The 17,648-nt window shown below is 32.6% G+C and overlaps 1 protein-coding gene across 1 annotated transcript in view; it reads right to left on the bottom strand.

The window, feature by feature from the left end:
• The window catches only part of LOC133325827 (PDZ and LIM domain protein Zasp-like), a 79,569-nt gene that overhangs the window by 27,322 nt on the left and 34,599 nt on the right, over nucleotides 1-17,648 (bottom strand). The window contains exons 7-8 of the mRNA XM_061534546.1: nucleotides 17,145-17,339; nucleotides 8,680-8,779 (exon numbers count right to left, since the gene is read on the bottom strand). Coding sequence (XP_061390530.1) covers nucleotides 8,680-8,779; nucleotides 17,145-17,339 — 295 coding nt within the window. The remainder of the gene's footprint in view (nucleotides 1-8,679; nucleotides 8,780-17,144; nucleotides 17,340-17,648) is intronic.

Raw genomic sequence — 17,648 nt, 5'->3', positions numbered from 1 at the left:
AAATTATATAGGTACGATCCCTATTAATTCGTTGCACTATTTTTTTTTTTTTTTTTGATGAAGTTTGTTGATTTTTGGTAACAATGAAAAAAACTAAATAAATTTTATATTTCAAACGAATACCGCGCGCACCGTAACGAACCGCATACGTTGACTATAAAGAAACTAAGAAATCAGACTAAATTTACGTTACCAATAAGCGACAGCATTAAGTCCGCCGCCAACCATCGTCATTCCGTTGCTTTGGGACGTGCATACAAATAAAATAATGAAAAAAAAGAAAAACGAATCACCCAAAACATCATCATTACACACACACATACAGACACACTCACAGAAAAATGTAAAGAAGTATGTGCACACAGTGACATTTACACCTAACAAGGGACATTCACATTTTGTTGATAAGACGCTACAACCGGTCGTAATGGTTTTCTGTTTGTTTTTTTTCTTACAGGAGCTGTTATGGAAATGTCAATAGAAGAATTTTTCTGTTTTCGAAATGAAAAGAAAGCAAGTAAATTTTAAAACACTTCCTCTTCCTTTCGCCGTTATCAAATGAATTGTGATAAATTCCGTCTCTCTCTCTTCCTTATTTAAATACTTCCTCAAGCATTTATTTTGCCGTAGATTACTGGCAATCTAATTACTATCGAAAAATAGAACAGCTGCTATCCATGTAGTTTAAATGCAAATTGTTGTTAACCCAAAAATAAAGTGACATTATTTTTTCTCGTTGTTGTTGTTATCGAAATAGCCCCCAAAGAAAAAAAAAACTATCTGTATTCTATTCACTATTGATAAAAATAAACCTGAAAATCAAAATCATACTGATGCCAATGTTCTGGCACCAAACAGCCAGCAAGTTGTTGATCAATAAATATTCCTCCCGTTTGTGCACACCTTTGATTTGAATTGGATTTTGCATTGCGGCGTGTACCATCATCACCACCACCAGCAGCAGCAAACTCATCATCATCATCCGCATCTCTGAGATGAGTACGTTAAATAAATTACAATTTAATTATAGAACTAAACGAATTGTTTCCGAATGAGTAAAAGTGAATAACTTAACTTGGCACTTGTCTGCTAATTTTCAAGTGGTTGTTTGGTTGGTTCGTTCGGTCGGTCGGTTGGAAGGTGATTACGAATGTCAGGTGCGGACGAAATGCATTTAAAGAAGTAAAAATGCCGTAAAGTTTGGTGGGACCTAACTTTTTTATACCCTTCACCATAAATTAGTTCTTGAAATCGGTAGGGTCCAAGCAAAAATGCTGTTAGGTTCGGTGGGGCCTAACTTTGTTATACCCTTCACCGTAAATTAATTCTTGAAATCGGTAGGGTCCTTCATACAGAGACAATGTCATTATAAAATATTGGCTAGAATCTCATTTATGCTCGGATAAAATTAAAGGCAGAATTACAGACACTCATGTTAGGAAACTGGACTAAGTACCTTAACATACAAATAATTAAGCGCGACCGTCATATAAGGAATATTTTAAAACTTTAACCCATATTGAAACTTGTTCAGGAATGCGGAATGTCAAACTATAGCCATTCGACATTGTATGGACATATTAAATCGGTTATAATATGGTCCAAGTGACGAAGCCGTTAGGGTCATCGAAGACGAGCCAAATCGAATAAAAATCTATGCTATGTATGGGTAGTAAAAAAAATATGTCGGAAAAAATCCAAAATGAACAAGAGAAGATGAGTCATCATTGCTCCCATAAACATCGGCTCAAACCAGTTTCATTCTGACCTGCACAAACATGAAATTGATGAGTCATTCCTCGTGCAGGTCATTCGCTTGACATTCAATGAAATATTTTTATTACCGCATATCAAGATAAAATGCCTATTTCTCTTTTTTATGAAACATGATTATTTCTGAACTCTCATAAAAAATGATTTCGTTTTTAAATTGTGGATATTGGTTCTTATACCTTAAAAATTACCCCAGATATGCATCCTCTATATCGAACTAACAATACCAATCAATAACTATAGCGAAGCAAACACAACAGTAAGTTGCTAAAAATTCGATGACTAATAACGTTGTTTGTTGATAACTCACAATATTCTAAAGAACTTCTGATGTGAAACGTCACCTCTGAAATGTTCCCTTTTTGTTTGTATTCATTCTCGCGAAAAAACAAATCAACACAAACAAACGACTACCCTAACCACATGTATCAAAGGTATTTTCAACGATGATGTGTAATTCCTATCAATACAAGTATTGATTGGCATTTAGAAAAAAAATATTATTTTTATCAATAACAACAATAGAGTCACATATGGAAATATTGAAAAAAAAAATAAAAATATTTGTTTATCTTATCAAAAACACACACAACAAATATGCCACAGATAACAAATAGCATAGTGAGAGAGTGTGGTTGACCACAAACAATTATTATTTATATTTATAATATTTATATATTAATACATTACCATTTCAAGTACCCAACATTAGGGTAATTAAATATTAAATTCAAAAATTAATTTATGAAGAAAGAAATTAATAAAAATAATTTTATAAAAAATATTTTGGGTTTGATTAGGCACACATATACACACATTTAAAATATTATTAAAAAAATAAAAAATAAAATAAATTATATATTAACAATTAAAAACATATATAGCATAAAAATAAAACAATGTTAATAACCACAAACACAAGGACGTTTTTCTTTTTTTTAGCTGCACTAGCAAACATTGCTTAGGAAATTAAGGCTGAGAAGGGGATTGTGTTTAATTAATATTTTTTTATTATTATTTTGCTATATCTTTTTGACGATTCGAATTGTAACCATAAATTCCAGTAGGTGAATTTTATATTTCCATAACTATTGGATTTACGATTATCAACATTTGAAATTGGGTTTTGAAAAAAAATATTTTTAAAAATCTACGCCTATGTACGGGTAGCGTAAATATATTTTTAAAAATCTGCGCCTATGTATGGTCAATGAAAAGAATATTTTTAAAAATCTACACCTATGTATGAATCTTAAAAAAATATTTTAAAAAATTGACGCCAATTTATAAGTCGTGAAAAATACATATTTTTAAAAATCTACGTCTTTGGTGGAAAAATATTTTTTAAAACTATACGCCAATGTATGGATCGTGGAAAAAATATTTAAAAAATCCAGTAAGGAAAGAAGTAAATTCGAACTGGGCCGTCTATATGATACCCTTCACCACTTTGGGTATAATGTACAATTGCATGTCAACAATGTTCCCTCGAAGGAACATGCTCATGCCTTTCTGCAACCTATGCTAAATTTAATTTCATTCGGGCAGATTTAGAGTCGTCTGCGTACCATGGGACAAATTTATGGAAAACGATGTATAGCTAAATTGATACACAATATTCGGTACGTCGCACTGTTAAAACTTTAATCTCAATCAGACACCTGTTCGAAATGCATGTGGAAGCTATGGCTACATCTGCACGAATTTCAACAAAACGTAATAAAGTCATCCAAGTATCAAATTTGAGACGTTGTGCAAAATGTCGTGTTAATCGGACAAACGTTAGGAGTTTGGTGCACTATTTACATAAAATTGGACGAAAATATATATATGGGAGCTTTATCTAATCTTAACCGAATCTTAACACTCATCAGACTTAATTCAGTACATTATGACAAATTTCGTGCAAATCGAAGTATATATAGGGACTTTCGTGCACCATTTACCTAAAATCGTACGAAAATGTATATGAGAACTATATCTAAATCTGAAACGATTTTCACGAATCTTAACACACATTATTCTAGACTCAATTCAGTATGCAAATCGAAGGATATATAGGCACTTTGGTGCACCTTTTACCTAAAATCGGACGAAAATGTATATGGGAACTATATCTAAATCTATATCTAAACCATTTACCTATAATCGGACGAAAAATATATGGGAGCTATATCTAAATCTGAACCGATTTTCACGAATCTTAGCACACATTATTCTAGACTCAATTCAGTACGCTATGCCAAATTTCGTCCAAATATATCTAATCTGAAGCTATATCTAAATCTGAACCTATTTTCACTAAATTTAACACACATAGTTCTAGACTTAATTCAGTACGGGATCAATTTTTTTTATTTAATTAAAATCTACACTAATTCAATAATGTCCCTACAAAATTTCAAGTGAAAATCTCAAGGACTCTTGAAAATATAGCCGATTTATTGTGTCAGCATCAAGTGACGGCTAAAGGGCTTCTCAAAATTTAAACGCGTTTTTCTCTTTTGCGAATGGCAGGCACGATAACTCAAAAACTAATAACCCAATCGATTTCAAAATTTTACACGTTTCTCTGTGAGGAATGAACTAGGATAAAGCCAATCGGTGAAGATCTTCCTTATTTTTTAAAAATCGGCAATTTTCCAAAAATATGTTTTCAAAGGTCCGCCATTTTGTTAATTTTAGAGCGAAGTCAATAATCCTAGTTCATACGAGAGCCAGACATGTACTTTTTCTAACACCGTTAGAATTTTCGGATTCCGATGTTCCAGTGAGGAGTTATCATGCCCGCCATAAAAAATAAGGACTTTTCTTTATTACAAAAAAAACAACAACGAAACAATATCAAAAATTTTTTGTAAATTATTGTTCTTCTCTTTTAAATCTTCAAATATATATGTGCAAAGTTACAAACCATAACAAGTATTGGTATTGATTTACCAGCCCATTGAAAATCTTGAAAAATTAAAATCGAGAATGGGGGTGGGTTCCCTTAAAAGAAACCATGTATCTATCTCGTTTCCTTTTGCCTGTTACAAACATATGCACAAAGACATAATTCCCTGTACCACAGTGTGGTGAAGGGTATAATGACACCTTTAACAGCTACGACTGAAATCTTGAAAATAATATATTTAAGAAATCTACGACTGTGGATGTATTCCATAAAATATTATTAGACAATCCCGGCATATGTATGGATATAAATATATCGACGCCTTTGCCAATTATTTAAAAAATGTTAAGAAATTCACACCATTGGCAAGTATTTAAACAATATTTTAAAAAATCTTACTTTTTTAGAAATTCTGCACTGGAAAATATATTTTTAAGTAATTCCTGTCAAGGTAAGGTCTTAATATATTATTGAAGAATTCACGCTTTCGGTAATAATTAGGAAAGCTATATGCTTCCAAAGTCACGAATTCCCGGCGTAAATCAGCTACAAAATCTACATTTTGTTTACAAATGGGAATTTTAACTTGCTTGAGTAATATTATTATGGGAGTCAATACCACTTGTCGTATTATTCTTTCCATAAAATCAAATCAAAAACAAAACATTGCTATGCAACTTATTCTTACTCATCACCCACCATCATCAACATCACCATTTGGTTCCCATAATTTACCAGAATAAAACAATTTTTTGATACACAACCCGCATATGCTTTAATGGCCAGCATGTAGTAACTCAAGCTAAATAGTATGCACATGTAAACGAACTTACACACATACGTTTATATATAACATATTTAAATATCTGCATATATTTTTTTTGTAAAAGAAAAAAAATATATATATTTCACAAAGATAAACTTGTAAGAGAAGCCACTGAGCACACACATATACACACACTGGCTGGCATACACTCAATCGCACCACAGCAACAAAAACAAGAAGCTTTTTGCTAACGCAAACAGATTTTTTTATTTGTTTTGTTTTTATTGTAATTTTTGTTTTTTTTTTACATTTTTTTGCAAGCATTCGAAAAAAGCCTTTATTTCAACTCAAAATAAAATGTAAATATAAAAAATTAAAAAAAAAAAAAACTATTTTGCAAATATATCCGAGAAGAGTATTCACTTTTACTGTGGGCAATGCGATATAACCCAAAATGTGTAGTGTATTTTGGTTGGTGCATGGAATGCAAAATGAAGTCACAACAACAATAAATGTGTCACAGCGAGTTTTGAAATTTATATTCGATGATGATTCATTGGAAATTTTTGTTATTGTTTTGAAAGATTGTGTAATGAATAGCTATAGCGATTTGAACTCGTTTTGTAGGGCTGACTTTTGAATTTTAAATGAAATGAATCAGGAAAATATATAAGCTGAATTTCTAAACATCCCACGCCGAAAATGAGGCGAGTGTTTATATGGGTACAAATATGGACCCATATAGACAATTTTCTGAATATATGTATGTCAGCCTCCAGAAACCCGGAATAATAAATAACAGCCCTTTTGATGGGAAAATTCAAATAAAACCCTAAGAATATCGGAAATAGGGAAATAGATCTTGAAAAAATATTTTTAAAAAATGCACGTCTGCGTATAGATCTTGAAAAAAATATTTTTTTAAAAATTCAGGCCAGTGTATAGATCTTAAAAAATTCACCCCTGTGTATGGATCTTGAAAAAAAATATTTTTAAACCACTAATACCCTTCACCACTTTAGGTACATACAAGAGATGATAATATGTGTAATATCCAGTCGATAGAACAGACATAGCATCTCTGGGTGACCATTGAAAGATATTCGGGTAAAAATAAATGTGCTACCTACATAGATATTTGAACAAACAAAAAAGCCATACACATAATATTCTGAAATCAATAAAAAAAATTTTCATGTCAATCGGGAAGACTTAAATTTTTGGTGTATTATTTGTATTAATATGGGAGCTATATCGAAATATGGACCGATTTCAATAAAAACTTCACAGATGTCAAATTAGACTGAATTCAGTACGCGGGGCAAAATTTTGTCTAGATCGGACCAATATTGGGAGTTTGGTGCACCATTTATATAAAATCGGACGAAAATATATATGGGAGCTATATGTAAATCTGAACCGATTCCAACATAACTTGGCACATATCAATCTAGACCAAATTCAATACTCTGTGCTAAATTTTACAAACATTTGCACAAAGAATAATACCACAGTGATGTGAAGGGTATAAAAATCCACGCCTTGTGAAGGTCTCTAAAAAAATATTTAAAAAAAATCCACGCCTAAGGCAACTGCTTTAAAAATACTTTTAAAAAATCCAAATATTAAAAAAACTAATTGAAAAAATATTTTTTAAAAAATCAACGTCACTAGAAGGATGTTCACAGGACTAAAGTTTAAGAACAGATGTTCGAATGATTGTGTATGACGATTTTATTAAAAGCGAAATATTTATTTTTTTTTAAATTCATGCCCATAACTGATTCCATTGCCAGTATGCAGTGAATACCCCTAATATAATGCTTGCTGTTTTGCAAAAAATATTTATCTATAGCAGCGTTTTTGGTAGCAAAGTGTATCTGTGTGTGTGTTTGTCATGTTCGTATTTATATTTGCATTATGTTGCAGATTCTGTGTGTGTGAGTTTTTCAGTTGATTTTTTTTTTTGTCTATACGAGATCGTTGTTCATTTCATTCGATATAGATTTTTTTGTCTGTATGTGGGTGTGATTTTTGATTTTTTCGGTTCTTTTTTCACATTGTATCTATGAGTTCGGTTTGTGTTTTTTTTTCTGTGTAATATAAAACATTGTAGCACAACGTAAACATACAAATGTTACTATTTGTGTTACATTTTTGCTGAGTTCGCAGCTATCATCTACTACCCTTTTGAGAGTGCTGAGGTGGTGTGGGATGTTGATATGGAGGTACTACTCTTCAGTACCGAAAAAATAAAAACTGAAAACAGGAACACTTGCACCAAAGTCAAGCATTTCTGGCTCGCCGGGCGTATGTGCGAAAATTTAATGTTCGCGAAAATAAATTTCCCGAAAATTGCCAAAGGGGATATGTAACTGTTTTCTTGAAAATATATTTTTTATTTTCCAAGAAGCAGCAAGCAGGAATCGATTATATAGGCTCGAATATTACTGTGAACTAAATAGGAACAATATATATAAATACTAAATAGTTAGGCTTCAAATTTTACCGGAAAATGAATGTCCTTTTAATCCTTTTATTCTTAGAAATTGTTTATCAAAATCTATTCTTGAGATTTTAAAATGAGAGTTAGCCTAATTTGCATTTAACAACACGTTTTTTCTTTTTTTTTTAATTTGAAACCAATACTTTTTGGCAACATCTAAATTTGCTGGCTGCTAACCTCCACCTCCCACATATTGTTGGGCCTCCTCGAACAAGTGTTTACTTTGTTGTTGTTGTGGCCTGTTTGTGCTGTTTTTATTCTGAAGTGGGCGGTGGTGGTCTCTCAATGATCTGTGCGTGTTACGCTTTTATTTTAAATGTTTTATTTTCCTATTTTTTATATATATTTTTTTAATTTTTTTTTTTTGATGTAAAAGAAAAATACTGTTCACATCTTGAGATGAGTAACAACATGAGCACAGTGGTGGTATTTGGGGACTGACTAGTAGTAGTAGTAGCAGAACTGTGAATGGGTTTTGAAAAACAGAAAAAGTGCTTGTGGTTTGTTGTTGTTGTTTTTTTGTTGGAGTGGTTGTGGCAGTGTTAGTAGTTACAATACGTTTTGCATGGATTTTTTTTCTGGGAGGACGAGTAATACAACATCAATTTTTATATATATATATAACTTTCGAACATTCATTTATTTATGTTCGTTGATTCGTTCGCCCACCCCTCGACAATTTAACTACTACTCTATTGAGAGGCGTCAGAATACAATACAATAAAAAACAAAACTTACCGGTGCTGGAGTTGGGGTTGAGCTACCATTGCTAACGCCATTGTTATAACCATGAGCACTCAATGCAGAAGTAATGGTTGAAGCACTCAATTTGGTATTGCTGTAAATTGGGGAGAAAAATTAAATAAAAATTTTTGCATTAGTTTGGCTGGAAATGGGTGTAAAGAACGTTTTTAGATTATTGATTCAATTATTGAGATTAAAAAATAAAATAAAATATTATTAAATTAAAACTAATATAAGTTTGAAAATTAAAAAAAATGACGAAAGAACAAAAGTCAGAGGTTGCCGAGAATATGGTACCATACACCACTTGGGGTATCAAGAAAAATACTAAAACTACTTTTGTCCACAGAAGATATTGTGGAGGCGCTCAAAATCGATTTTTTGGAGTCATGTTAGATGACAAAAAATTTGAAACTGAATAAAATATTTTGAAAATCAATAAAATCGGTTAAAAAATCGTTTTTTTAACCAGAAATATACATAGTAGCCCTCGTAATAATGTGGAGTGTATATTAAATTTGTCATTCCATTTGCAACACCTCGAAAAAGTCGTCAGAGACCCCATTACTCCTAAAATGTTTGATATTGCAAATGGTTTATATCGGCCCCTTTTTAAGGTAGGATCCATATTGGAGTACCAATATTCAGTTTTTGAACGTTTGGACTCGTTTTCAACCTAATCTCCTGTAATTTAGTATTTTGGGTTCTCATGGGGCAGAGATTTTTCTACTTAAAATTATCAATACTGATTAATTTTTTATGGTGGTCCCCAAAGAGCGGCAATCCCTATGATTATGTATTAGGAAGCTTTTGGGCACATTTCTCAAGAGAATTGTTTCTAATTTGATATTAGAGATTGGCTCATGTTTTAAGGTAGCCCCCATATAACGGTACCGCCCAATATTTGGTATATTAAAGCTTTTGGGCACGTTTTTCAATTTCAAGAGAATGGTTTCTACTTTGATATTAGAGAAGAATGTATCATTAAGCAGAATGTTTGTGTACCAAAATTGGCTCATGTTTTATGGTAGCCCCCATATAACGCCCAATATTTGGTATATTAAAGCTTTTGGACAGGTCTTTCAATCTAATCAGCTGTAATTTCAATCTAATCAGCTGTAATTCACCATATGTTTGTAACAGGTAAAATGAATCGAGATAGACCCAAGCTTCCTTTTGAGAATATGCATAGAATAACTTTCTGAGTCGATTTATGCATGTCAGTCCGTCCGTCCATGTATTTTTGTGAAGAAAGTACAGGTCGCATTTATGATCCGATTTGGATGAAATTTGGCATATGTCACTTATTCGGCCCAAGGGCGAACCCTATTGAAATTAGAGAAAATCTGTTCAGATTTATATATAGCTCCCATATATAGTTTCGTCTGATTTTATGTAAATGGTGCACAAAACTGCCAATATTGATCCGATTGAGACAAAATTTAGTACAGAGTCTTGAATTAGGTCTAGATTAATATATGCCAAGTTTTGATAAAATCGGTTCATATTTAGGTATAGCTCTTATAGATAGTTTCGCCTAATTTTATGTAAATGGTGCACCAAACTCCCAATTTTGGTCCGATTGAGACAACAGGTCGCATTTATGATCCGATTTGGATGAAATTTGGCATAGGCCACTTATTCGGCCCAAAGGCGAACCCTATTTAAATTGGAGAAAATCGGTTCAGATTTATATATAGCTCCCATATATAGTTTCGTCCGATTTTATGCAAATGGTGCACCAAACTCCCAATATTGGTCCGAATCAGACAAAATTTAGTGCAGAGTATTGAATTAGGTCTAGATTAATATATGCTAAGTTTTGATAAAATCGGTTCATATTTTGATATAGCTCTCATATATAGTTTCGCCCGATTTTATATAAATGGTGCACCAAACTCCCAATTTTGGTCCGATTGAGACAACAGGTCGCATTTATGATCCAATTTGGATGAAATTTGACATAGCTCACTTATTCGGCCCAAGGGCGAACCCTATTGAAATTGGAGAAAATCAGTTCATATTTAGATATAGCTCTCATATATAGTTTCGCCCGATTTTATGTAAATGGTGCACCAAACTCCCAATTTTGGTCCGATTGAGACAAAATTTAGCACAGAGTACTGAATTAGGAGTAGATAGATATATGCTAAGTTTTGGCAAAATCGGTTCATATTTTGATATAGCTCTCATATATAGTTTCGCCCGATTTTATGTAAATGGAGCACCATACTGCCATTATTGGTTCGATTGAGACAAAATTTTGCACAGAGTACTGAATTAGGACTAGATATATGCTAAGTTTTGTTGAAATCGGTTCGGATTTAAATATACATAAATAGAACGAAATATTGCCAATACTGCAATAGAAAATCTCCCTACCAGAAATTATCAATTTTGGTGCATGTTTCCGGATAGCTCTATATAATGGTATCCCCCATTATCAAGTACCTTGGGGGTTTGGACACGTTTTTCGACAGAATTGATTTTAATTTGATTTTTCATGTTCTCAGGAGGTGTCTAATCATCCTACCAAAAATTATCAATGTCTGTTTACGTTTTGGTATAGCTTCCATATAACGGAACCATTGAATTTCCGACTTTAGTCGCATTTTCCCAACAATGTGACTCTAATTTCGTTAAAAGGGTCCTTGACATATGTACAGAAAAGTTCAATATTGGTCCATTTTCACATTGCAGTGGCTGTAATTTTGCATTCCGGGATGTTGGAGGGTAAAATACATGTTTACAGGCAAAAAAATATATATATAATTATATATGTCCAAGTTTTGATATATCCTTTCATAAATATCTGAACCCATTTTCCTGTCCCATATTTCCAAACTTAATATTAATTTGGAACATAATTTTTTCCAGAGCATAAACAACCACATAATACAATAACATAATGGCCATAGAAAGGGTTCAATTTAAGGTATATGCAGGTTAGGCTCGGTATTTTCGCTAAGTTTTTGTTGTTATCCCAGTTCTTATCCAAAATGACTAATGTTTGGGATTGAAAACAATTGAGATTTTCCAAGGAATCTCAATAAAATCGTAAAGAATTTTTTCGATTGTCTTGATTTGTTTTAAACAGTCATATTCTATCTAAATTTTTTCAATGTTCATTTTCAAATTCATTTCCTACAATTTCAGTGGTAACTCATAACTATACCAATATGTATTTGAAAATTTCTCACAGCTTATTATTTAAACCTTTTTAAACTGTTTTGTCCATTTCGCTAGCATATCAAATAAACCAAAAATATGACAATTCAATTATAAATGACATAGCATATATCCACTCCGCAAATCCCTCCCCCTCAACTAAATGCTGGTCATCTTTATTGCTATGCATAATAAAGCCGCATATAATTTATCATCACATATTCTGTGATTTTGAGCCATTTCAAATGGTCAATTAACTTTTCCCCCCATCCACCTGTCTATTTGGACGAAAAACTCTATTCGAATATTTACTATTAATTACTAGAAACGCCACAATAAATCTCATTTATCAAAGCTCTACGCTTACCTGGGCGAATCGAGCAAATAAATGAAATTAAAATGCATTTGGCCCAAAATTTTGACAAATGATTACCCAAATTGAAATCAACCTCAATAAGGTTAAAACAAAATGTCAACCGCTATGTGTTTTTGGGTTCGATGCGGGGTAGCAGCATTACAGAATGCATACAGTCGTCGAATGCAGAGTCTGTCAAACCATTTGTTAGCTGGTATTCGGTATGATTGGTGTGCCGCAACATCGCTACAGCCACTCACATACACACACACACTCATCGAATGATGATAACGATGATAATGTTGTTGTTGTTGCTGCTTTTGATGATCAAATTGCTGACATAGGGATCAACAGCAATTTAATTTTCATATGAAAAGTATGACAAAATTAAATTAAAACATGCCCAAAATGCCAGATAATCTACAATGTATGAGTGAGTGTGTTTGTGTGTAAATATGTGAATTTCGTCCGTATTTAGTTGTACAACAACAGTAACACCAATTACACATCAAATGAACGAATGCGGATATGTTGTGAGACTAGTCAACAACCATTTTCAGGATATGTTTTAACTGTGTGTGTATCCAAGTATATAGATGTGTGTGTGAGTGAGTGCGTGTGTGCATTTCCGTTTTCACTATTTACTTTATTTTGTGAAAAACAAAAGCACACACACACACACTTTATCGGATTGGCAGTATGTTTACATAAATACACGCCTTATATACATACAAATGTATAGTTAGCGCATTTGGTGATGTGGTCAATACGGTTGCCAATATGTCAGCCATAAAGCATATTGGTCTATGCCATTTTGCAATGGCATTGCATTGAGGGCAAAAAAGAAAAAGAAAAAATATTGACAAAAACGAACGCCAAATTATACGGATGGATAGTCATTGTTTTATTTGTGTGTGTGTGTGTGTGTGTCTGTGTATTTATGTATGTGGAAAAAATCCATGTTTTGATGGTTGGCTTATTGTTGAAGGGTAAATGGAAATTGTATAAAAAGGGATACAAGTAAAATACAAAAAATCTATATAAAAATAAATATATTATGTTTGCAAACTTTCGTTGAAGCGCAAAAAACACCATTTAAATAGAATAGCATGCAAAGAGATCAATGGGGGGTTTGAGAATTTTTAAAAATTAAAATAATTGTTTTGAAAGTATATATTTGGTCAGTGATTAAAAAATCATAAATTATCTAGAATATATGGGCTGAAACTTTTTTAAATGGACGCAGTCTTCTTTTCAAAAGTGATTTTTGCAAAATAGTCAGGCTGAATCCCAGTATGTTGTTTTCATAAAAAAAAACAACTATTTATTAGTGTGGAATATATGGCATGTAGTCTTCCCTGCCGAGGGGTAAGGCAGGGAAGACTATAGCTTCGGATCACGCCACTGATCCTCATCAGTTCCCTTAGTTTTTTGTTGGGATATTCTCCCCAGAAGCTATTGCTTCTATACAAAAAACCGTTCATACACAAATGTCTCTTGTAAAAAAGCGAAGTACTTAGCTGACCAACGACATATACTGAATGAGAATTTCGCTGGTGGCTCACTTCGAGGTTAACAAGGCGTTTACATTTACATTGTCACATCGCGACAAATGCAAACAACGACTTTGTTGGTGTTGCTAGTATACAGCAACAAATCAAACAGTTTAACCGTGCCTGCGTCTACAACTTCAGTAGTGTTGACGGTTTATTTGGGATACCATTTGTATTTTGTTTTTGCAAAATAGTCAGGCTGAATCCCAGTTTGTTTGTATGGCATCAACAGTTATATTTTTTCCGCAAAGTTATGCTACAGCCACATCGACTACAAAATATGTCTAAGACCTAAAAATTCATTAAACAAAATCTGAAGGAAGTAAAATCGTTAAATCGGTTTGGCAAAACTTCATTAAACGTATCTTCTTTAAATTCGTCGGAAAGTCTATATGGGAAATATATAATTGTATTATGTGGTAGTAGGTTGTTCAAACAAACAAATTTGTTGCGGATTACAGACACTGAGGTAGAAACTTCAACATAACTAAAATTAAACGGGGCATTTTAATTTTTTGAAAGAAGGTTTTTATATAGCCGGAACGCTATACCCTAAATTTTAGCCACTTCGATGGGAAAATTCGGTTATAAAAAACATAATATTATCGAAAATGGGCGGGACCTTTATGTGGGTGACATATCAAAACTTGGACCCCCAGTAATTTAGAATTATAACCAGTAAGGAAAGTAGTAAAGTCGAACGGGACCGACTATAAGATACCCTTCACCACTTTGGGTATATTCAACATATGCATCCTAACAAACGTCGCATTTTAAAAGGTCCAGTAAAATGAAATTGGATCCATAAACATGTTATTTTGCAACCGATACAAAATTTTTAATTTGGTCATATATATCTAAATCTGAACCGATTTTCAGGAAATTTAACACACATCATTTTTGACCTAATTCATAATGCTGTGCCAATTTCGTACAAATCGAAAGATATATAGGGACTTTGGTGCACCATTCACCTTTAATAGGACGAAAATATATATGGGAGCTATATCTAAATCTCAACCGATTTTGAGGAAATTTAACACACATCATTCTAGACCTAAATCATCACGCTGTGCCAAATTTCGTGCAAATCGAAAGGTATATAGGGACTTTGGTGCACCATTTACATTAAATCGGACGAAAATATATATGGGAGCTATATCTAAATCTGAACCGATTTTCAGGAAACTTAACACACATCATTCTAGACCTAAATCATTACGCTGTGCGAAATTTCGTGCAAATCGAAATATATATTGGGACTATGGTCCACCATTTACATTAAATCGGACGAAAATATATATGGGAGCTATATCTAAATATATCTAAATATTTTTCCCAATTTCAATAGGGTTCGTTTTTGGCCCAAATAAGCGATCTATGCCAAATTTCATCCAAATCGGATCATAAATGCGACATGTACTTTGTTCATAAAAATACATGGACAGACGGACATGCGTAAATCGACTCAGAAAGTGAATCTATTCATATTCTCAAAAGAAACCATGTGTCTATCTCGTTTCCTTTTGCCTGTTACAAACATATGCACAAATACATAATACCCTGTACTACAGTGTGGTGAAGGGCATAAAAATTGCGGTTAAAACCTTTAAAATACTGTCAATGGGGTGTTAACCGTATATGGAGGCTATATCAAAACATAGATCGATGTTGAAAATGGATTGACACAGTTATGTAGCTACACTGAAAACGTAAACCGATATTTTGCATTTATGGTAGGAAAATAGGAAAAAGACCTCAATGCGGACCATAAATATCAAATTAAATCCTATTCAATTAAAAAAACATGCCCAAAATACTGAATACTTGCCATGGAGGCTATGCGGAAACTTGAAACAATATTGAGTATTTGTGATAGGGAGGTTTTCTCTTTAATTGGAATCCTTAACCCTTTGGGATCCCATGTTACGCGCTGATAACAAAATGCTTTGGTGCTTATATTTAATACACAGCTAATAAATATATTTTTTCGGGATGCATATGTTAGTATGTGATGTTGAGCATATCAAATGGTAAATTTAAAAAAAATTAAAAATAGTGGTCATAATATGTGCTTTTCAATATATATTTATGGGCGAAAAATTGTACATATTTGTGTAAACAGTCTAAATTGTTGTTTTTTTTTATTTTTTTTGTAACAAAGAGCCTTGATATTGATTCGATTTCAAGAGTGTAGTGACGTCAATTTTTTTACATTTTTCATTAATCCTGTGCACAGAAAATGGTTCTATACGGAAAAAATTCGAGGCTCAAAGGGTTGATTTAAAATTAGAACTAATTCTGATGAAACACGTGTCCGTATATTTGAGAACACTCTTTTATGGGGGCTACTCCGTGATATGGACCAATATGTATATAAGCAGGTACATTTTTTTCAATTAATAGTGTCCAAAATCTTTAAAATACAGAATAATGGGTACAACCCTAAAAGTGGACCAATATATCCCATTCTCAATACCAAACATCTTAGGAATAGTAGTAAGCTATATCTTAAACTTTATCTATCGTGCTTTCAACAGACATATGGACGGACATGTAAATCGATGTAGAATTTTATTCTGATCAAGGAAATATATTTTTTTCGTTTTTGGGTCTTGGGTTTTTCGTTTTTGGGTCTCAAAGGAATATTTCGACGTGTTGAAAACAGAATGATAAATTTAATATATACTCCATCTATCTTGTGGTGTAGGTATGACAACACAATTATAATTGATTTTATTTCTTTTAAGGCATACGAAAAATCGTCGAAATTTTCATTTGAGGAAATGGTCTCCTTAAGGGATCAAATTTTCTAAACTAAAATTATATAGAGTCCTTGTCTTGGAAATAAAATCGATCTATATAGGGCATTATGCCCATATCCATTAAGATCTGTGCCAATTTCCTCCTTGCTCTTCTCGACATAACTTCTGCTGCAATAGCATTTTTGTTTTTGCTACAAAGTTTAATTTCCCTCTGTAACTCCAGACACGATATTACACCCCATTATAAAAAAAAAAAAACAAATTTATTCCACCAGACATCATCTGGATTAAGTGCCTTCAAACGTAATTGATATGAATACTTTGATTTTATCCACTCACACGCAATTCATACCGGACTCAAAGGCAAAAAGGCTTTATTAAATTAAGCCATAACCAACCCTTTCCAAAGAGAGAACCAAAAAAAGTAAAATACTCGGCAAACACTCAAAGGGGAATAAATTTGTAAAATTATTTACAAATATAATTATAACATGATATGCATATGGCTGGCTGGTCAATATACCAATATCATCTACCCATATGATTTTTCAATACATTACTTTTTATTTCCCGCCCAAAAAAAAAATAAATTCGTATACGTATTTCTATAATACTTACGGTTTGATTGGTACGGGAACATAGCCATCAGTGCCGGGTGGTGGATTTTGCATAGCAGCCAATTTGGCATGGATGTCACAGTACAACTTGTTGTTGAAATTGTAGTAACCTTGGTTTTTCAAGCTGGTGCCACAAGTGGCACACTTGAAGCACTCAACGTGCAAGTTCTTGTCCTTGATGCGAACGAAAACACCACTAAATGAAAGGAGGTGGGGAGCAGCAGGAGAAAAAAAATAAATATATCAATTAGTTTGTTTTTTGGTATTCAATATAATATATAAAGGGGTTTGGGACAAATGCAATCGTAATCACACACAGTGAGGGAAAATGCATTTAGGAGAGGGTGGAGTTATGGTTATGGCGATGATACTTTATGACCAATTCAAATGGAAATATTTGATGAAATGAATTTTAATAATAAAAAAAATATATATATGTATTAAAAATAGTGTTATATTACCTGTTATTAAAATAGTTTGTTTGTTGGTGTCGTTATTGATATGT

Source organism: Musca vetustissima, unplaced genomic scaffold, assembly GCF_032173495.1.
Source record: "Musca vetustissima isolate MV318-11 ecotype Yass unplaced genomic scaffold, APGP_CSIRO_Mvet_v1 utg5215, whole genome shotgun sequence".
Lineage (NCBI taxonomy): Eukaryota > Metazoa > Arthropoda > Insecta > Diptera > Muscidae > Musca > Musca vetustissima.
This window is presented reverse-complemented; position numbering and strand designations above follow the sequence as displayed.